This window comes from Opisthocomus hoazin, chromosome Z, assembly GCF_030867145.1.
Source record: "Opisthocomus hoazin isolate bOpiHoa1 chromosome Z, bOpiHoa1.hap1, whole genome shotgun sequence".
NCBI lineage: Eukaryota > Metazoa > Chordata > Aves > Opisthocomiformes > Opisthocomidae > Opisthocomus > Opisthocomus hoazin.
Genome location: NC_134454.1, coordinates 63,396,818 through 63,419,510, shown reverse-complemented (window position 1 = coordinate 63,419,510; position 22,693 = coordinate 63,396,818). Strand labels below are relative to the sequence as shown.

General features: G+C 40.5%; 1 protein-coding gene across 3 annotated transcripts in view; it reads right to left on the bottom strand.

The window, feature by feature from the left end:
* Positions 1–22,693, bottom strand: part of IQGAP2 (IQ motif containing GTPase activating protein 2) — a 128,817-nt gene that overhangs the window by 7,206 nt on the left and 98,918 nt on the right. For all 3 annotated transcript variants that reach the window (XM_075411839.1, XM_075411840.1, XM_075411841.1), the window contains 16 exons: positions 20,351–20,512; positions 18,988–19,130; positions 17,819–17,989; positions 16,403–16,486; positions 15,626–15,697; positions 15,394–15,463; positions 14,852–15,060; positions 14,019–14,168; positions 13,064–13,227; positions 12,202–12,426; positions 11,459–11,599; positions 11,057–11,141; positions 9,204–9,436; positions 7,060–7,192; positions 3,301–3,403; positions 2,321–2,462 (listed from right to left, as the gene is read on the bottom strand). In XM_075411839.1, coding sequence (XP_075267954.1) covers positions 2,321–2,462; positions 3,301–3,403; positions 7,060–7,192; positions 9,204–9,436; positions 11,057–11,141; positions 11,459–11,599; positions 12,202–12,426; positions 13,064–13,227; positions 14,019–14,168; positions 14,852–15,060; positions 15,394–15,463; positions 15,626–15,697; positions 16,403–16,486; positions 17,819–17,989; positions 18,988–19,130; positions 20,351–20,512 — 2,287 coding nt within the window. The remainder of the gene's footprint in view (positions 1–2,320; positions 2,463–3,300; positions 3,404–7,059; positions 7,193–9,203; positions 9,437–11,056; positions 11,142–11,458; positions 11,600–12,201; positions 12,427–13,063; positions 13,228–14,018; positions 14,169–14,851; positions 15,061–15,393; positions 15,464–15,625; positions 15,698–16,402; positions 16,487–17,818; positions 17,990–18,987; positions 19,131–20,350; positions 20,513–22,693) is intronic.

The window sequence follows — 22,693 nt, the reverse complement described above, 5'->3', positions numbered from 1 at the left end:
CAGCCCATTCAACAGCTTCTGAAGGACTTCCATTAAATGTATTTTTCCTTCACAAACTGTCTTGGAATCCCCTTCAGTTTGCCAGGCAAAAAAAAAAAAATCCAACCAAAAACAAACAAACAAACCAACCAACCCAACAAACAAACCCAGAAAGTTTTCTTAAAGTTGGTTCACTTGGGCTACGTCAACACATTGCTAGCGTTCTCTGCCTGACGCAAACTTTGTCAGTCCTTGGTGGTCACCACCACAGACTACATTAACATACGTGGGATGGCATTATCGTTTTATGCACTGCCTTAGAAACAGGTGCTGATACGGCTGGTAAGACACGAGGCTTATATCCCCTTCCTCTCCCTGCGCACCCGACCTGCTCAGCTCTGTTGTATTCCAGAAGCACCTCACTTGGGACTGGATGCCTCCCCTTTCACCTGCCACTTGGCACGCAGCACCTGCCCACCTTACGCAGAGTCCTCTAGACAGGGGTCCCAGCAAATCTCAGGGTTCTTCACAGAAGCTTTAACAAAAATGTTTGAAAAGCAGATATATTGATAGTTCTGCAGAAGAGGAATGTCACTTGCAGAGAAACAAGGAACATCCAGTGAGTCAGCTGCGACTTGAATTTTAGCCAGGTGCTAAAATTTCACAGTTGCAGTAAGAGACTTCTCTGCAGCTAAGGTAGGAAAGCTAAGCATCTGTATTTACACATCTCTTGTGTAAAAGGTAGCAGTATGTATCTGAAATTTCAATATTGTTGCAAATTAAAACAGATTGCTCATTATTGTTCTGTTATATTATTTACTAAGTTTCATCAAAATATAAGAAATATTACTTGAAAGCACTTACGCAACAGAGAAGTTAAATTCTTTTGTTAATTCTCATGCTATTGTTTCAACATGTTTCCACACAGTGTGGAGGACTAAAGGCGTTTGTTTTGGCCTTGATTTTGCATATTTTTAGAGATTCCATTAAGAGGTAGCATTTACTCCTACACAGAGGAAAAAAGAACAGGAAGCACTTTTTTTTTTAAAGGGACAGTAGCAGACATATCCATATTACGAAACCAGCTTGGGAACAGCTCTGAAGCCTTGATCTCTGGAATACCAAGTGACCAACACAGTTTTCATTTGAAATTGTCATTGCAGTCCCTTTACTTTAGATCTCAAATCATATTTGATAGCAAGTTACAGAAAAATGTCGATATTTTCTTGTTTAAGATTCAGATCAAATATACACAATTACAGTAGAAAAACTCTTCCTTTTGGGATAAATAGTAAGAGTTTTCTTGCGCTTAAAATTATATTTCTTTTTTCCCCCCCAGACTTTAAATGGCCATTTATGGCTTTTGTAGAAATTACACTACTTACTACAGACATTATAGATAAGAACTTTCTTCAAATTTAATCTGAAATATTAACTAATAAATTCAGTTTACTGATTTTTTGATTTGAAAAAAAAATACCAATAATTAGAGGTGAATTACAGCCTGTATCTCTGCTCCTAGTGCTTGCAAAGGTGTAAAATACTTATACTGTATTTCCCTTTAAAGTGAACTTCGAACTTTCACACTTGTGGGGTAAAAGTAAGGATAGTAATAGAGGAGAGTAGCATCCCATTCTCCCCCTTGTTCAGGAAGGGCCAGCATCTTAAATAAGCCAATTCTTCTGGACAGCTTGAAATAACTTCAAAAGAGGGTGCTAATAGTTTGATACTGAGTGATTTCATAAAAATATTTTTGACTCTAAACTAACTTATATCCCAGGGTATCCCAGCAGCCATTTCTTAATTTGCTCACCAAATAGAATAAACATCATTTTCTTTCCCTGGATAAAAGCACGCACTATTCCTGCTGAAGTGACAGTCACACCCTGTTCAAATGCTTGATGGCCGTATGTCGGGAAGAGTTTTCCTTTGAGGGGAGGAGAAGACAGTGTGATACTGTCCGTCCCTTACAAGGATACACAGCTTTTCATCTCTGCTTTCCCAAGGCTGTGCTGTTTTAAAGCAGAATGCTTTTACAGCATCATCAAAAGCACTTACTATGTTCATAATGATCCAGTCACTGTCCAAAACACAAGTGGCAGTCTGTTCATCTGTAAGGTTTCTGGAAGAACTGACAATTTCTCTGACTTTTGCAAAACTTTGAGTAGGACTGAACACAAGCTGGCTTTTGAAAACTGAGTGTACGCAGCACCTCAAAAACGCATCTAGGTCGGGCAGCAGGGTGGAAGCAACTTTGTTTTTTTAAAAAAAAGAAAACAACCAACAAAAAGACCACAAACAAAAAGCATCGCCAGAATGTAGGCTTTTGAGCAAAACTTACTTTATCATGAGGCTTTTGAGATCCTGATCTTCACCTTCTCGTAACTCATATTTGCTTGTCAGAGACAGTGAAATCTCTGTTTTTGCAAGTTGATTCAGCGTGCTTTCCCTGTTGGGATCGTTGGGATCAACAGCTCCTTCCCCTGTAACGAAACATCTTTTACTTCAAGTTTGCCAGCTTTCCCATGATTCAATTCATGAAGTAAACAAGAACCTAGATAAATAACTGTAAATCATCAGCAATATTAAGTTTATTAAATAGCACACCCATTCCTACTGTTTAGAAACAGTCTTTTTGGGACATTGAACAATCAAAACTATAAGCCAGCTACTCATAAGCCTAGTTAGATTATTTTGGAAATGCCGCAGATTCTCACTTTTCAAGCTAAATATATGCAAGATGGTTACATATCTTCTCAAAGAAGAATACGAACAATTTAACATCTTTTGTCTTAACATTCAATGACAGTATTATCCATGACATCCTAGCTACTTTCTAGACAGTTCACACCTTACTACAATTAAGGCCAATTAAATATCCATCACATTCCTTATAATTTCCTAATAAATTTGCATCATTTTAAAACCTTCATTTTTAATTGGATAATTGTCAAAATAAAAATGGCTTTCTTTAAGAATTCTCCATGCACTTTTTTGTAAGTTTCTAGCAAAAACACTAGTGAATCTTAAGGTTATTAAAAATCACTGGTTTTCCATCTGCAGTTTGAGCACAACTGGATCATTCTGCTCGAAACATTATTAATGTTTGGATTTTGAATCACATAATGAATCTTTAGAATGAATATTGCAGTTAGAAGAAACTTCAGCTACAGGGAGTGATGTTATAAAAAGTCCTCAGAAAAGAATTCTATTGTAGTTTAAGAAGCTGTCACTATGAGAGATATGAGGGTATTTAAATCAAGTCCCCATTTAATTCTGCCTCTACAGTGAAGTCAACCATAAAGATGAAGAATGGCATACCAAGGAAAGACTCTACATCGGGAACAGGTCCCAGCCCTTCCAGCAATTCATTCAGCAGGTCATTCGGCTCAGTGGCAATAGCGTCCTGGTGTTCTAATAGTAGCTATAAACAAATGTAAATGAAGTCATCATCCAAAAAAACCATTCCCAGTGTCTTTATACCTGTAAATGTATCTGGAGACTAAGCACTGAAAAATACAAACCTACTGTGATCAGGATTATGGAAGACCCAAGGAGGACAAGTATGCTTAGTTCTGGAATACAAGATTAGAATTGCTCTTGCTGTAAAACAGCTTGCTGTGCTCCTCTGGCAATCATCTCTGGAGTGCTGAACATTGCAGCTGAGCAGAACTTTAAGATTTGCCTTTAAGACTAACAAAATACAGAGTAAAGGGCGATAATTCCAAGCAGAGCATTTCACTGCTGCATCCTGAACTGAGCACACAAAGGAATGAAGACAGGGTTGGCAGTCTGTAGAAAGATCCCGATTTTCTGTGTATCCATTACAGGATCTTACAATAGCATCAGTGATACCTTTCAGAAATAACTATATTTTGTAAGTGAGAAACAAGGTATGCAGCACCTGGTCCACAGTTTCTAATAGACTTTGAAGTTGCAGGAGATTTGTAAACGTATTCACAATAACTTCCATTGCACCTGGGCACATTCTCAAAACTTTAAGCCACAGAAATATTGGTAAGCCAAGTTAATGAATGGCATGAATATGGCAGTAACATTTTTCTTGAAAGCAGGCTCTTGTATCTGTGAAAAAAGTAACCTCATGCTGAGTTAAATAAAGCCAGCAATATTAGTGACTGCCAGATTTGAAGTCCATTTCCACAGAAGCAATATTCCTTACTTGGAGGACTGGTGGAAAGACATAGTGCCACCAAGCTTCACTGAAATTTAGCTACCACAAAGCATGCACACTAGGCATGGCTTCTAAGTGTTTTAAACACCGCAAGTTATAGTCAGTCAAAAGGTACTGGTTACTAGAAACTTACTGATAAAAAGCTCATGTCCAGGCATTTCAGACCTGCTTACAAGACAGAAGTGAGCATTATAAGCCCATAACTATTAACTTGTTTAAAACAAGTTTCTCTCCTATGTGCAGCAGCTACAACACACTGAATGTAATGTTGACTACGATACCACAAGAAATGTTGAGAAACACTATGTGTACTGATTAAAACTCCACCATGCTTAATGCTATACAAGCACAGAATGAAGAAGACATTCACAGGACAAACTCTTTGGCCTGAAGGCAAGAGATACATTGGGAAGCACCAAAATATAAAGCTGATGAATACAAGAGATCCCTCATTCCTGTTACATCCTACACAGAAGTGTGCAATGAAAACTAAGCTCAGGCAAGTGCCATAGGACATGAGGACAGAACTGAGAATTTCTGCTAAAGCTGAGCCACACACGACAACAGACAAAATATTTATGCATCTCTTATTATTCAAACTCTTTTTTTTTTTTGAGCTGTATGACCAGAATGGAAAGTTTAATTTACCCTTGCAGGGAAGGTGCAGTGGGAGAAGACAACTCAGGTGAAGGCTCAGGCTCTCAGAGAATGTTTGATGGAAGAGGTGGCGTGGGGCAAGGAGGATCGGCTGGTAAATATACTGCACACAGATACTGTACGGTCTTCTCACCTAGTTGCTTTCTTCCCTGTTCTAGGCAGGTAAGTGCACGTAGTCACGTTATCAGAAAAGACCATCTCCTTGACCTCCTTTGTTTGGCATTTTACTTTCATTAAATTACTTCGTATTTTGTAGAGTATTTTATCAGCTAATATAAAATTGCATAGTAATACTTTGTCACATTAGGATCAAAGAACATATTACACATGCAACAGACCCACTAAAAGAAATATTTTACCAAGACTGGTGTTTAAATGTAACCCCTGATGATAAACATGCAGGCACAGGTCTATGCCTTAAAAAATTAAAAGAAAGGATAGGCACAAAGACAATCCAGCAAATATATTTTTATCAGACTAGGCTATTTGTTTTCACTTGAATAAAGCTAACTTGCAATGTGGTATACTGGGAGTTGGATGTTCTACTTTCTCCATAGCGTATCTGACAGTATTTGTTGGAGGTCCTTTATGGGCTTTCTGGAGGGGTGTTGGGGTTTTGGGGAGCTTGGGGGCAAGGGGGTGGGGGCAGACAGGAGACAGTTTGCAAGCCAGAAGACAGATAGTAATATCTGAGCTTTTGGAGGACCATGTGGTAGACATTTAACTTACACCCTAATGAGTCATACTACAGACTGCAGTTAATCTGTTCTTTACTGATTTTTCCTCTATTCCCAGAGTCAAAGGAGCATCTTCAAATTGGTGTCACTTTCTTAGCCAAGACAGGAAAGTATTTGTAAGTATTTAAGAGATGGATTGAGAACTGGCTGAATGGCAGAACTCAGAGGGTGTCATCAGTGGCGCTGACTCTAGTTGGAGGCTGGTAACTAGTGGTGTCCCTCAGGGGTCAGTACCGGGCCCAGCCTTGTTTAACTTCTTCATCAATGACCTGGATGAAGAGTTAGAGTGTACCCTCAGCAAGTTTGCGGATGACACAAAACTGGGAGGAGTGGTGGATACACCGGAAGGCTGTGCTGCCATTCAGCGTGACCTGGACAGAATCACAGAATCACAGAATCACAGAATCACAGACAGGCTGGAAAGTTGGTCAGAGAGGAACCTGATGAGGTTCAACAAAGGCAAGTACAGGGTCCTGCACCTGGGGAGGAACAACCCCATGCATCAGTACAGGCTTGGGGTGGACCTGCTGGAGTGCAGCTCTGTGGAGAGGGACCTGGGTGTCCTGGTGGATGATAGGTTGACCATGAGCCAACAGTGTGCCCTGGCTGCCAAGAAAGCTAATGGGATTCTGGGGTGCATTAAGAGGAGTGTGGCCAGTAGGTCAAGGGAGGTTCTGCTTTCCCTCTACACTGCCCTGGTGAGGCCCCATCTGGAGTACTGTGTCCAGTTCTGGGCTCCCCAGTTCAAGAAAGATGAGGAGCTACTGGAGAGAGTCCAGTGGAGGGCTACGAGGATGATGAGGGGACTGGAGCATCTCTCCTACGAGGAGAGGCTGAGGGAGCTGGGCTTGTTCAGCCTGGAGAAGGCTGTGAGGGGACCTAATAAATGCTTATAAATATCTGAAGGGTGGGTGTCAGGAGGATGGGGCCAGACTCTTTCTAGTGGTGCTCAGCGACAGGACAAGGGGCAATGGGCACAAACTGAGGCACAGGAAGTTCCGTCTGAACAAGAGGAAGAACTTCTTCCCTCTGAGTGTGACGGAGCACTGGAACAGGCTGCCCAGGGAGGTTGTGGAGTCTCCTTCTCTGGAGATACTCAAGACCCGCCTGGACAAGGTCCTGTGCAGCCTGCTGTAGGCAACCCTGCTTCGGCAGGGGGGTTGGACTAGCTGACCCACAGATGTCCCTTCCAACCCCTACCATTCTGTGATTCTGTGATAAATACGTTAGAAATGTCACACTAGATTAGGAAAATGTTCCTCTCTCCCATCAGAACATATTATGTTCTAATTCTAAGATGGTGCTTTTACAGGGAAGCAGTCTTCTAGAAAAAATGAAATCTAACACTCAATTCCAGACCATTTCAGAGATGAACTGAAGAAATTATTTCAAATTGAGGAACAAACACTGAGCCTTTCCCAGAGACTTTTTGTTGCAAATATTTCACAATCTGTATGCTTTGGTCTGTTGACTAGTATATTTTCATTGACTTACTGAATGGGTATTGATAATTTCTTCGATGGAGATATATATGACAGGTTTGCTAAGGGTCACCATGTCAGAGTATTCATCGATATTGAATTTCTCCTCTGGTTCAGGAACATCACATGCTGCTTGAAAAAAGTTCCTAAGAGAAAATAAGAAAGACTTGAATAATTGTCCCCAGTAAACTCACTTCAGTTAGCCTGTATTAAAAAAAACACAATCAAGTCTTTGACATACATTATATTTCTTTTTTAATGTGCAGTCTACACTTAGTGTTTGAAAGAACCTTATAGAGGGAACGCATTTACACATCCACACAAATGATGAAGCGTTCCAACTGTGGTAAATTTTAAACACTTAGAGAAGTCTGTAGTTAATGCTCTAGAAGTTATGAAAGGATTTCCCTAGAAAGACTTTCCAGTCTTATGAAGGTACTTTGTAGTATGAAGTGTGCCGAGAAGAAATTTTTTTAAATAGCTGCACAAAATTACCACTTGGCCTACAAATGTTTAAATTGCTGTTACTCAGAAATTGAGCTGTTTGTAACGACAGAAAATGTGGTATTGTTTATAAATGCAAGAATCTTAAGAGGAAAAAATGCAAAATAAAATATGGTTGAAGCATTACTTTGACATGACTGGCACGTACATGGATAGCCGAGACCTGGTCTCAGAGAGACAACAGATGTCTCTCCAAGCCACTGACAGCTTCCGGGATGTGCACAGACAACCAAGAAACAGCAAGATCCTTCTGTCAGAGGACCACTTTGTTTTCCAAAGGGAGAGGACCTCAATTCAAGCAGCTGGGAAAGGTAGGGTTTTGAATGAGGCCTACCTACAGTGATACTGCAGGAGCTGTCTTGCCTTCACTGTGCCAGCCCTGCACTGTTGAGGACAATGCATGTTTCAGGCTCAGAAGTCCTTTAAAGTTGTATTAGGGGAAGAAGAAAAAAGAAAAAAAAAAAGGCTGGGATTCCTTAGTTTGGAGATGACAAGCTGAGAGATATGCTCAAGTTGCAGAAAATGACAGTGGTGTTGCATGAGATGGGTGCAGAATTCATTCATCAAATCCGACAATGGACAAGGGGGTATGTAATGAAACTAGCAGGAAAATATTAATTTCGAATAATGAAAAGAAGCACTATTTTAACTGACACGTAGCAAACTTCTGAATATGGCTACAGAAGGACGTTGTGAAGGAAGAAGGTTTAAAAAAGTTTGGCCAAATTCCTGCACAAGTTCATAAATGCACAGTAAAAGATCTATGCAGGGCTGGTAACTTTAAACGTAGCCAATACTGCAATTGCAGTTACTGGATGAGAGCAGCCACTGTTGCTGCCTAGGGAGGGTTTGGTTAAAATATAGAGCGCAGTCATCCAGAGACTCAGTTTTGTGTAAAGTTAGCTTAATTAGGAGACAGATTTTTCCTTTTGTAGTGACCAAAGGGCCAACTAAAGAAGGCTCACTTTCATTAGCATTTGGTATTCTAGCTAAAACACTTTCTACCTTGTTGTTTCTTCAGGTTTAAGTCATGCCCTTAAATACTTCAATAAACAGAATGTCTTAGTTTAAGTATCTTTGTGTTCATGGCTGTTCTCTCAAGGAAATGCATTCTATGAACAATGCATTTGCTTTCAAGAAGGGCAGACACTAAAGGTAGAAGTTCTGAAAGTGAGTTTGTCACAAGACTCAACACTTCAAGCAAATAACAGTAATCACCCAAAAAGGTGGGCAATAATCACAAAGAACTTGTGACCTAGAGTGTAGCAAAACATGCAGTTTCCTATGGCTGTGCAAGGTGAAAGAATAAAATCTGTGAGAAATCTCTCAGCAAAGATGAAAGAATAAAAAAAACCCCACAACTTTTTCCTGATCAATAAGTTTTTTTCCTCAGACAAAACATTCAGCTGTGCTCCCAACCCAAAGAACACATTATTTCTGCTGGATAATGATTCACCCCACACTGCTCTCATAGTCTGTGTTTGCAGTAAGGAAGCCGAAAGGCTTCCTTCCAGTGAGAATTTCTTTATGGTAGATCACTCAACATTTTTAACTGTGAGCCAGGGAATTCCTATAAACAAGGAGTCCCCACTGCCTTACTCATCCTAGAGGAGAGATCTTACTGTGTAGCTATCTGTGAGGGACTTTGCGTACCTGAACTTCTGGTATGTCTGCGAGAGGTAAGTGTTCATAGATGACAGATGTTCATTCTCTCCTTCAAAGAGTTTATTAGAAGCAGCATGCTGAAGGACTTTTGCCACACAACCTAGGTTCCTCCTCTGGTCAGGGTGTATCTGGCCCCCAGCTGTCATATCAATTATATCAAAACCATCAGGAGCAACAATGGCAGGGTTCATGTAGCGATAGTACAGGAGGTTGCCAACAATCTAAAAGAAAAAAAATTAAGAGATCTTTGCCTTGCATACAGTAATTACATGTTATAAAACATGATCAATCATTTCTACTTCTGAATTAGACCATAGGAACTGGTGCTAGAAGAACCCCTAAGACATAGGTGTTACGAAAAAGGCTGTGGTCTTTTCTAAGATGTGTCTCTTACAACAATACTGTGAACATCAGTTATGGACTTTTACAACCACATTTCAATTTTGTACTGGCTTTAGGTCAACAAATGCAAGGCATTGAGTTGAACACAAACACAAATACAACTCTCCGCTCTTCTAGATTTTACCAGGTTCAGCTCCAGAGGCTTATTTCCCTGAAGTGCTACAGATATCTGCCAGCATTTAATGCATTCATTGACAAGGGACCCATTGTTTCTTATGAGGACTGCATCCAGCCCTAAAAGACTCTGGAACAGATCTTCCAAACTGCAGTTTCTATAATGATGTTACAGTAACTTGTATTGTGCTGATGGTGGCTTCAAATTGTTCCTTATCTCAGAAACAGGCAGGACTTTTCTTTCTGCAATTTGCCCCAGCTTTTGTGTAGTTTTCTGCAGAACTTCCAACTTACATACTTAAAGTCTTTCATCTGGGTGCCTTATGCTCCATTTGCTACTTATCTTTTTTCATAAGATGAGCAATGCCTTAATCTATATTGCTGGAGTGATGGACAGAAGTGCCCCATAAATGCTGCTTGTAAGGATTTCCAATGCATTGTTAAAACACACAAAAGCAGAACTAGTATTTCAGCTGAGGAGTCTGAAATCCTCTAGGCACCAGGATATATGTATATATGTATCTTTTAAACATTGAACAGTATCTTTTCGAAAAATAACAGGGAAATCCTATTGAAATGAATACTTTGTAATTTTAGAACTATTTCATTAAAGACTAATGAAAACATCTTTATTGACGTGCAGATAGTGCTAATTCGAGAGTTGTGAGACTCTCAGCTGGCTGGAAGGCTCATGGAGCAATTCCCCTTAGCCCTCTGAAAAGGCACCGTGGCTGTAGTTGGTTAGCAATGGCCAGTGTGCTGGTACCATACTTATCACTCTTTACTCTTCAGTCTGTACAAATGTTATTCCTACAACATTTACAAGCATCTTAAATAAGTGTAATCTAGTGATCCACTGGCAAATAATTTTTAGAGCCCTTTCTCATTGTTTTTAAATTACAATATTAATGCAATTTAAAAAAATACTTTATGTTTTAATATGTGAACAACTTCAGTTGGGGGGGGGAGGGGAAATGAAGACCACAGTATTCTCCATGAAAGAACTGCTGGTGGTAAAGACCATAGTACAAAGTCAAAACCCAAGATGATTCGGATAAACTCCAACCCTGTAACAACAGTTACTATCCACAACAGGTTGAGCACTGCCTTCCATAAGAATTGCTGAGCACCCAGATTAAGAAAGCTAGGTTGTGGCGACAGGATTCCCTTCTCCTCCCCTTCCACCACCGCTTTGCAACCCAAGAAGAGCCAAATTCCTTCAGTAAAGGCTAGTGTTCTCAGTTCACTATAATGCTTACTGTCAACAAAAATCCCTTTTGGCATTAAAAGAACAAGCAGTTGGCAGTTTGCACTCAGAAGTTTACCTTTAGTAGTTCATCTTCTGTTGCATCTGGGAATTTCTCATGGAGCGAGCTCTTCAGAACTTTGGCTATATATCTCATTCCATAACTACATGTAGAATAGAAGAAAAGTATCGGAAAGACTTAGATGAAATACAAGACAGTCATTCTATTCAGTCAAGTCACTTAGAACACAAAACTAGATGATAATGGGAAATACAGTAAGTTTCAGGTACAGGGAGACGTTCACAAGGTTGCCAAAGCAGCGTAGGACGAGTGGCGAAACCACTCCCTCTACTGGTGAAGCAATTCGAGAGGTACGTATCACAAGCCAGGTAATTTGAAAGGCTCTCCATTGCTGGGTTTCAAGTGAAGCTTCACTGTGCACTTGAACTGCAGCTTGGAGAGTCCTAACTCAGCACTTACGGCATCATATTGAGAGAAGAGAATATGGATGTGAGAACTTTGTCAGTTACGGCTCGCAAACTCTGAATCGATGATTCCAGTTTACTGATCACTTCTGTGTGTGTTAATGCTTGTTCTGTGGTTACATCGTATGGCAATTTGCTGCAAATCAAACAGAGATTAAACCAAGCTAAATGTATTTGAGAATAAAGTACCTGGTTTTTTGCTTCATAAGGGCCATCAGTGAACAGAGAAACAGCAGACAAATACAGTTGAAGTTGGCTAAGTAACGAAAGTCTCAGATGCATTATCTTCCTTTTTTTGTAGAGGGTAGTTTAAGTGGGTGTACACATGCCATCATGTACCTCCCCTTAATTACAAAAAGGGAATCCTAATTTAAGGCATGCATCTCCACATCCCAGTCCCAGAATAGCTCCTCAAAAGCCTGGGACACTACTAACAGGCTGTTACAAAACCCAGGAAAATGGCTATAAATTCTTCCATGGCATAGTTACTACACTTGTAAAGAGTAAGTAATTGACTTTTGAAGTTCATGACAAGGAAAGTGATCCATTTTTTGTTCAGAACAGGTTAAAGCACCTGTTTTTCAAGCACCTCTCCCTAAAAACTATAATTGCACTGCAAAAAGATGGGAGAGAGATGCATGGGCACAAGCACAATTTGTCAGAGAAGGGAAGGGAGACCAGAACTGAGGGATCTCTCAGGTACTTAAATGGTACAATATGTCCAGCTTCCTCACTCACCTGGCCTCACCGGTCTGCATTTCCAGCTGGTTTACCCATGACTTGTACACATCCACAGGACTAGTGTTGATTATGAGGGACTTGTCCTCCATGATCTCCTTCACCACCGGGGCCAGGAGCTGGCGCAGTGTGTTCTGTCCACGAGCACCTCGATTGAAGCTGACAACCATCTTAATGACGGTGGGGTTTCCAGTAACAATATCCTGTATCTGGTCTACCTTAGAGCTGTATCAAGAACAGAAGACTACTCAGATCTAACTTATGTATGCAGTTATCCATGTTTTCAAAACCCACACTTTAAAAATTATCCTATTTCTATGTAGAATCATGTTTATGCAGTCGCTTTCTTAGGCTTTTATATTAAACAAGATATAGAAACTGCTACCTGAATTCTGCATGTGTTATAACAACCTCCCTGGAACATAGCATAGTTAGTGGCAGCTAATATATACCTGATTCAGGCCCAAATGCCTGTTCAGCAAATATCTGTTAAGAGCATAAAATAAGATTTTATTGTTTCAGGATAAGCCACCACTCTCCACTTACAGTACTTACATTTCCACTGAGAAAAAAAAAGACTTTCTCCACCCTTAAATACTCAAGCACAAAAGCAAGAAACACTAGTGTATTTTTTTCAAGCAATTTCTCCATACAAGAATATTATCCACCATAGAAGGATTTTTTCCTGATTGGAAATAGCTTGAATTAATGAGTAAGTTACTCTAAAAGCTAATTTCTCTAATAACAAAAATTTGTATGAAATTTTACAGCAATTTAGACATCAAATTCTTTTAGGTATGAAGTATTCATTGAACTGTCTGCAACACAAATTAACTGAAGTTTTCTTGTTGAGTGCACATACTTTATCTCCTCTTCTAGAGCAGTTTTGAAGAGTTTGAGAAGCAGATATTCTTCTCGTTGATTTGAGGCATAGTTGTATAGAGTGAAGATGACTGTATCCATAAACTTTGTTGATTTATTTTGTGGCATCTGGAAAATCAGCTTTGCCAGATACGTGGGATTAGTCTACAAAACAAACAAATGACTTGAATGCTATTGTCCAGGACAAGCTACCCTCACGTGGGGGGCAGCGCTCTCTACATTTCTATTAACACCAAGAGCATTTATGTTGATTCCCATATATGTCACTTTTCCACACTGGCTTTACTTGTTTCCAAATCCTAATGGATAAGAAACACTGAATTACTGCACAATTAGATATCTGTGAGTAGCACCAGTAAGGATTTTATTTGTAGTCTCAGAACAGTACCTCTGTCTGTTGGGTCTGTGAATCTGATGACAATGACAATTTACTAAACGACAATGGCTATGTACCAAGAAGACATTGCATACTACATCTTCACTTAAGTACTAGAAGGCATCTGCCCTTGGAAGGTCTAAAACTCTTCCAGAAAAACTTCAATGAGATGATGAGATAAAAAGAGCACAAGAACAGATGCATTGTACACTGTCAGCTGCATAGCAGACAACTTCCTTTCCACAACATCTAAAGCACAGCAATAGTGACAGTAATTTACAGGGACTAAAAGACATATGGAGGAAAACATTTCTTTTTGGCTTCAGTATGGACTGAAGTTACTTTTAAGAAAAAATCAGCTATATTTCTTGCACGATTTACAGCAAGGATTTTCTCAACTACAGGAAATATTAGAAGGTGATGATAGTATTTGCTGCAGTCTGCACACTACTTTGGAAATCTTTTTGCAATCACTACTACATTTTACCAAAACAAGCGAAGTATTTCTAATTTTTCCTTCGCAATATGTTGCTATGTTAATTTTTACATTAAGATTTACCTGTAAAAGGTAGAATAAATGTTGATAAGCCTCCAGTTTCTTTCTTCTCTCTTTACTCAAGCCTTTGATACCCTGTTTGTCAACCATAACCATCTCTTCCAGCTGACTTTTGCTCTTTTTGTTAAGTTTCTTACTGTGCAGTACCACATCCTGCAGACGGGTGATCAGAAGTCTAGATTATATATTCACAAAAAAGGCAAACTGGAAAAATCAACATTTCCATAACTATGTTAAATGCGATATTCCTTCAAGGGCTTTTAGCAACTTTTTATATTTTGCAGCTCTATTTACTAACCAGTATTTTGAACATCTTTATCTTGTCACCAGAATGGCTGTCTGGGCAACCTGATCTCTTCTACAGACTCGTTCATTATTTAGTTAACAATGAACGAGCTCTTAAATATCATCAGAAGTCTACTCCATTCTGCCACAGAAAAGATGCTTAAAATCTGCCAAGCAATTACTATTGTCCACAAGTAGCAAAACAAAGAGTGACATTCAGTAGCTAACTGACATACCACTCAGGACAACAGAACCACCTCTACCACAAGGTATTTTGACAAGATTACTCAGGACAGGGGTATTTATCTAACTGAGGCCAAGCACTGGCACAGGTTGCTCAGGGAGGTTGTGTAGTCTCCATCCTTGGAGATATTCAGAAGCTGCCTGGACACGGTCCTGGGCAAACTGGTCGATCAGAGGGGTTGGAGCAGGTGACCTCCAGAGATCCTTTCCAGCCTCAGCCATGCTGTGACTGTGTAATCCTGAGCTCCTGCAACACATGGAAGTGCTCAGTGCATGCTACCAAGGGAGCCCGAACAGAGCCTGCTGACCTGGAGAGTGATTCTGTTTTTCACCAGCAGTCCAATCTTTATATCCATTAAGTTCAAGTCCTTCTCCAGCTGTTGATTGGATCGAATTTTTGTAACCACTTCTTCCCTTAACCGTGTTACTTCTAGTTCTTCTTGGAAGTCTAAGTCACTTTGGTCCAAGAGGTAGGCAAATTTGCGCAGGACAGTCAAGGGTGGATTTTCAGCACCAACTACAGTTGAAGTAAATAGGCTTGTTAGTTGACATAACACTGAACACCCCTAAAACGCCCAGGAAACTGAGCACTGTGCAGAAAATTTTGGAACTGCAGAGAGAAGTTTATGCCAGACAGAGAAATATCTTCGTCATACTGTGCAAGTACAGCTATCCAAAATAGTTTCATCTGTAAAACAATTGTTTTACAAACACCTGCACTTGATTTTGAAGGGGAATAGGAGACTGAGAAATCCCAGGTGAAAGTTTTAAAAAAAAAAAAAAACAACAATGGAACACAGTAATATACTTCTTCCCAAATACACACAACATTCAAACTGTTACCACTTACTTAGTGTTCTGTAGTCCTCCCTGGCTTTGTTTGCTCTGAGAAATGCTTGTATCTTCACAATTTCATCATTCTGGAAGGGACCAAGATTAGGCAAAAGAACCTAGTTATGACACATTTCTACTCAGAAACACAGTGCAGAACCTGCACCCTTTCCTGAGATTCCCAAAACTGCCCATGCAGTCATATACCCTATTTTAACACTTCATGTTCAAAACAGAGAAAAAAGACTTACATGATCCTTGAAGTATTGCAGCCGTTTCCTGTAAGCTCTCTTTGCTAGCCACATTTTGACCCATGACTGAATCTGAAAATTAAACAAAATTAAATAAAAACTTAACAGACGCTGCGCAAAATGTTTTGTGTGTGTGTGCCTTAAGCTCACTTCTGACAGTTCTGTTCTGCAGACATGTTGTTCTCACATGCTCAGGGCTAGAGAGGACACTACCACTGGGCTCCTACAGTCCAGTGACCAGATTAATGGGCTTCGACTGAAATAGCAAGTTGAGTTCAAGGCTCTTAACATCCACGTGTAGCATTATCTTTGGAAGTAATTTCTACCTTCAAGTTTCAGCTCTCAGTTGTAAACCAGACTCCTGCAGAGACGGGAGATCAATATCCCATCTGCAATCTACAATCTACTCATGACATAGTACACTATTAGCATCTCAGAAAAGTGAACACTTTTCAGACAGATAGACTTGACAGCTTTTAATGAAGTGATAACACACAGTCAGCTCAAATATTTTCTAATTTCGTGTTATCAAAAGGGAAGTGTAAGGAAATCTCTATTATGAGCCACTCAAGTTCAGCAAAGCCTGATAGAAGTCAAACACAGAGCTTTCAAGAAGCAGTTTTATTTAAGGTGTCAATTAAATGACTTTCAACACCGTGCGAATTTCTAGAGCACAAGTCCCTCCAGTTTGTGTTCCCAGTCTCTGATTCCCAAATGGTGGAGGACCAAGCCAAAGAATAAAGCACGCTCAATGCCCAAAACAGAGTGGGATCTTACCTTAACTATAGCAGCAACGTTGCCTTGAAGCACCTTTAATCTGTCAACATATCTTTTCCTTTGTTTGACTCCTTTCCAGAAAGCCTATTTTATAAAAGACAGGAGACCATTGTTACTAATCTGGAACTAATATTTATTAAAATCCACATATATACACTAAAATCATTAACTGTGTCTATATCTTGTAAAGAAAAACTGCCATTGTGGTAAAAAGGTAACTACAGTGTAAGCAAGCTTTCCTCTATACTTTTAAGGTGCCTGAATACTTTGCATGTTAATTTTGGCCAATCTCAGCACAAACACTTTGTTTTCCCATGCTATTTATTTCCCTCCCCTGAAGACATCCTTACTTTTATCACCAGTACACCCACATCCTTTAGCACCTCAGTCACTTGCTTCATTCCACACAGATTCTGCTAGCTCTTGCCCATTACATCCAAAAGCTGTCCCCTACCTAGCTGGCCCCCATTGTTCTTGGCCTGGACTCCTACCCAAGTCTCTGGTCTTCCACAGTCACTCAGGATCATCTTGTACCACAGATAACCACCTCCCAGTTCCCTCACGTGGCTCTCCCTTTGCTAGTTCAGAAGCAAACTCTTGGCCAGAAACACAACGACAGGGATAATACAGACACTCTTACAGCCTTTACCATATTTTACCTTTCATCCCTATCCAGACAGAGGCACCAATCTTGTACTCTACTTGCTGTCTTTTCACAAGTTATTTCTATTTTAATGCCCATAAAAAACAATCAGAGCGCAACATTGTTTACCTGTATTTCTCCATATGTTTGAATCCGTTCACAGACCCTGAATTCCTCAAAGAACAGTACAGTCATTTACTGGGCTCAGACACCATGCCAGAAAATGAAAAGTCAATCCCAATGACAGCTGCTAGCGGTAATGGTATTTATCATCATGAATTGTTAAATTGAGCTACTATAGATTAAAAAAATCAGTTGTACGTTTTTCTGTATTTTTTTTGGGGGGGGGGTGTCACTGATTTTTTCCAAAGACTGGAATAAATTGATTCTAACAGGAGATGGCTATTTCACCATTTTAAGCCAATGTGCATGCATTTGTCAGTGTTCACACCCTCAGCAGAAAGTTTTCTTTATACTCCTTTGAAGTTCAGCAAACTGAAGACATACAAGAAATACTGCCAGAGCTTGAGAACACTGGGAAAGCTGCCACTCCCTACCCCAGCTATGACTTGATGGAGCAGAGGCAAACCACTTCCAAGAGGGGGTAGTCTAGAAAGGAGCGTATTTCTTAAGTCATGCTTTGAACTGCTGCTAAATGAAAACAGGCAGACAGACCTATTTGAGAATTTTATCAGTGATGGTAATTGGCCACATCACTGGTCACACGCAAAAAGTTACCCAAGCCATGTTACCTTCTTGTTCTAGAACAATACCTGTATTTTGATGGCAGATGGTTCCTGGTTTTGAAGGTACGCTTTTCTCTCCCGATAATTTTTTCTGACTAAGAATCCCCTTGCTCGGGCTTGCAGCTGAACAATCAGATTTTCATTAGCAAGCCACAGCTGCTTTCGATTGTAATCTGCCATAACTTGCCCAACAATGCTCTGTTAAGACATCATGGAAAAAGGTCATTTAAAAGCAAAAAACCCCAAGCCAAAACCATCCTGTAATTTGGTCTGTATTCTTTCCATCATCTGTACATCTTATGTTCTTCCCATACAAGCCTCTCTGATTTATCCCTAGATTTTAATCAGTATCAAGGACAAGTTACTTTGCCACCACTGAAATTTATGTGAAGGGTAACTAGACTCTTTTCAAGCCTCAGTTATTCAGCTGGATATGCTATTTTGAGACAGTTTTTTTTATACTTCAGGAGAGTTCTGCTTTCCTAATACTTAGAAGATTTTCATAGAAGTCCAACATCTAGAAATACTGACTGAATCAGGGGGCTCTCTATAGAGAAGCACACTCAAGTATTGCTGCAGCCAGAATTTCAGAAAGACCTACACTGTGACTTGAGCTGTTTGTGCAGCAGAATAAACCTGTCATTTTGGTGGGCTGCATCAGAATAAAAAAAACAAATTGCACAGAAACTTGTGTGATCTACTTTGTTCGAAGTTATATTTCATGTTAACACAAAGCCTCTACAGTAAGGGAGTTTAGGTATCACATTCATCCTATTGAACTTGGAGATACAAGAGTGCTGTCAGATGATTAGATTTAAACATAAAACGGTGCTTTCACCTGCCCTCAAATATGGCATGAAATTCCTGGTCACAGGCTAATGCGAAGTCTAAAAAATATGAAAGGATATGAAAGCAATCAAACTTTCCTCCATCAGTGTCTGCTGGTGGCCATTAAAAGGAATGCTGTAACTTCCAGTTAGGAAGTCCCTGAACCATTGTCAGACATCAGACAGGAGGCTGTGCTATCACTGTCTGCTTAAACTTAAGTTGCTGCTATTGTCAGAAGCAGATACTGAGCTAAAGTTATCTTCAGTCTCACCCAGCACAGCCTTTTCCCTTGATATTGCCATGTCTTGCTATCTCTCTCAAATGTTTACTTTGCATTTGCAATAAAAGCAAATGTTTTGGTCACTTACCTGTATTTCTTCACCAGTTAACCATGAATTTTTTGGTACAACTCCTTCAGGGGCAACACAGGTACCTTCCTCAGTTTCCACATTGTAATAGTAATCATACATGTTTTTCATTATCACTTTAATCCATGGACTTTCATTAGAATCTAAAAGTAATACATACTGTTAGCACAAACTTGTGCCCTGTTATGCTGATAAATTACAGCGCTCTCTACCCGTTTCTCATCTCTGCATTTATTCCGAAGCCATTTTACATGCAAAGCCACCACATATCTTGGGCCAGTTTGTAATATGGATGTTTGCAAAATATCCTGTTAGGTGGATCAGAATCACTCTTCTAGAATGAAGCAGCTATGAGGCTGGTACAGATCCACTGCCAGTTTCTCCAAACCCCAACGTGCCAAGTTAGTGCTTGCTCCTGAAACATCACGTGCTACATCTTCCATCATCATTCACGTAAGTGGAAGTGAGACTAGTGTTATAAAAAATGTTCTTGTCTTCTGGCCAAATGCTGGACTTATTGACACTTAGCTCACACTGAACATTTCCTATATCCACATCACTGTCTTGTTTAGTGCTTTGGTAAACAAGGCTGTATCCTGACAAGCAGGAAAAGCCTCATTTCCTCGTGGATGAATGTCCCCAAGGTAAAGCTGATAAGGTCAGTTGTGCAAAATGCCCCCTCCAAACTAGTGTTGCAGGATGAAACTTGCCCATCTCCTTTAAGAAAGTGCACTACATTAATGGTAACTTTTTTTAAACTGTTAGGTAATCTTGGCTGCGTTAGCTATGACCGGCTTGCAGCTCTAACATGACAGAACATCCCATCATCTTGCTATGGGCGGATTCTAGCCCCAGCTTTTGTTGATACCTGCTGCTCTGGCAACGCGCAGGGACTATAAATGGGCCATGGACACTCTGGCAGAGCCTGGCATGATCTTTGGCAGTAACCCACAGGGCTGAAGTGTGCAGCCTAACCCTGCTAACATCTGCTAACAGAGGGAAAAAAAAAAAAAAATATCAAGGAGTAATATGATCTTCTGAGAGGATGGACTAGTCTATTGACAATCACAGAGAAGCTGCCCTAAATTCACCCAGAGGCTAGTTTGAGATGATAGAAAGTCTTGGCTGGACTCTGGAAATAGCTAGATTCATTTCTCAGCATGTACTGTGGTCTGGATAATGTGTGCAACAGTTCAGCATCACGTAAAATGCACTTGGGCTAATTTAACATTTCTCAAAAGATTTAAAACCAGCAACTATCTTCCTCAGTTTGCAATGATTTTAGGTAAACTTTCTATGCTAGTTTTCTAGTTGCCTCAGTGGTATTAACACATGGAACTGTCCTATTTTGGAAGACTTTTACCTTCTCTAGTTTTCAGTTTCTTGGCTTCGGAGAGGTTCCTGAAGTAGGTTTCAGCACACTCAGGAGTTACGCGTAAACCAAACTTGGACTGCAGTATCATCAGGATTGACTGTGAATCACCCTTCTCCAAGCTCTTGTTAATCACTGATGTTCCAACAGCCACTAGGGTAAAATAATGGCATAGAAAATAAAGTAGTTTATGTTCTATATACCCACAACTCTAGCCTCCAGCAACTTTGATAATGGACTTCTAAGGCTGGCACACACAGACAGCACAACATACAGGGCAATTCAGTGCTTCACCCATTTGCATCCTCCTTCATGCTTGTAAGGACAAGTATTTCAGAGAACAGCAAGCTTGTTAGATAGAAAGCGTGCACTCTGCCCAGGCTGGGATGCAGCCAGAGCACAACAGAGTGGTCTGAGAGCATAGCTCATCATACCGTAAGTGACACACCAGCACAGGGGTTGAGTGTGGCAGGTACCCTCCCCACTCAGCCTGCCTTAACAGACAGCCCATCATCTGCTGATCACTTGGAAGCCTTCTAGAGATGCATGAAATCATTAGGTTATAAGCTATAAACCTTAACATTCACTTCTACTGCACAAAATGGGAATAATGCCTTGAGCAAAGTCTTGCAACACTAGTCAGAATCCTGAAGTGACCCTCTGTTGTCCTCACCCGCTGGGAGATTGTTTAAAGCTGATGCAGCACATTCACGTCCTTGAGTTTGACAGAGATGCAGCTTTTGCTTCCAAATCACCTAAAAGTTCCCTGAGAAGTGATGCTGCGAAGCATGTTCAAACTGAGTCATACAACGTTACCCATACTTTGATTCAGGACCTCCTAAGTGTCCTTTGCTTTGTGCAGGTCCCACCATCACCGAAGGAGCTGATACCACCACACCTGACAGCACGTAGCAGCACACGCCACTTCACAGTGCCTTTTACACTAGAGGAGTATGCTGCTTTAGGAACTGCTGCTCTGGTCTTTAATGGTGTTCTTTCACATCTAAATTCAAGATCCATGCACAGAGAAACAAGTGAATAGACATATGGCTAGAGCATATACATTTCACATTGTCTTAAGTGAACCTGGATACCTCTGCATCCCACAGCTGCGCTTCATGCAACACCACCTAACACTTTTCCTTACTTTGTGTGTATACAGACGAATACAAAAGCGGTCCCTCCCCACAGTAAGTGGTCTCAGCACAGAGCTGACCCAAAAGGTGCTCAGTATCAGGAGGCACTGCATGAGACTGAGCTAGCAGAAGAGCATTTCAGCAAGAGAAACAGTTTTTCTTTGTGGTTAGTTTGACTAAGGTGGAATAGGTAGCTTTGGCTAGACAGCAACACATCAATCTCTAAACACACTGGCAGCCAGCTAAGAAACAAAGTGAATACACAACACCACACCACCACCATCTGGATTTTTACCAGATAGCATCCTGCTATTTTTCTGCACTTTGCCAAGCACGCACGTGCGCCCCACGAGACTGGAGATGACTTTGTACCACAACTGTGGTATCACAATGCCCAGGCATCCGGCTTCAGCAGTGAGGAAGCAGGAAACTGAGAAGTCACACACATTACCAGCTTGCTGCTGCTGGCCCAGGTGGCTCTGGGGGCTCAGCCCTACTCATACACAGTCTCTCGTGCCTTGTGAACTCTGGTCACCAGTATTTGCACGCTTGTCTTCCTCCTTTTCATCCTATAGTTACTGATGCTGGAAAATATTATTATAAAGACAAAAGAGCACACAACCTAGCTAAAAGTTTTTTATGTAGGTCCTCTGCTTCCTGGCTTTTTCTCATCTTTTAATTAATTCTGCCTCTATTTTTGGAGGAAAATGTAAGACAAATGTTTAGTAGTGGAAAAAAGCCAATTCTACAGAAATTATTCCTTTCCATTGAAGTGCTAGCAATTAATACTGCAGCTGTTGCTCTAAATAAGACCCATGTGAACTCTGTAAAATTGTAAGCTAAACAGAGCTTAGATATCCCCAGCTGCAGGAGAACTGTGAGCTCCAGTCCGCTTCTGCAGCCGTTGGGATGCCAGTACCAGATCAACACTGAAGGGCTCTTTTCTGCACCCATGCTCCCTTCAAACAGCTATGATACACAAAGATGCAGCTGCGTGGTGTGATAAGCCTGAACTCACCACAGGGCCAAAGATCAGCTTTTTCGTATAATATGGACTGTCTCATGACAGATCCTGCTTTGACAGATGGCTGCTTCCTGTGCAAGACTAAGCTTAGTATTGGCGTCCATTCCTGAAGGCTACACAGCCGATATTTGGCCAATCTCACTTTGTCCTCCACTTAGATAAGGAGTACAATGG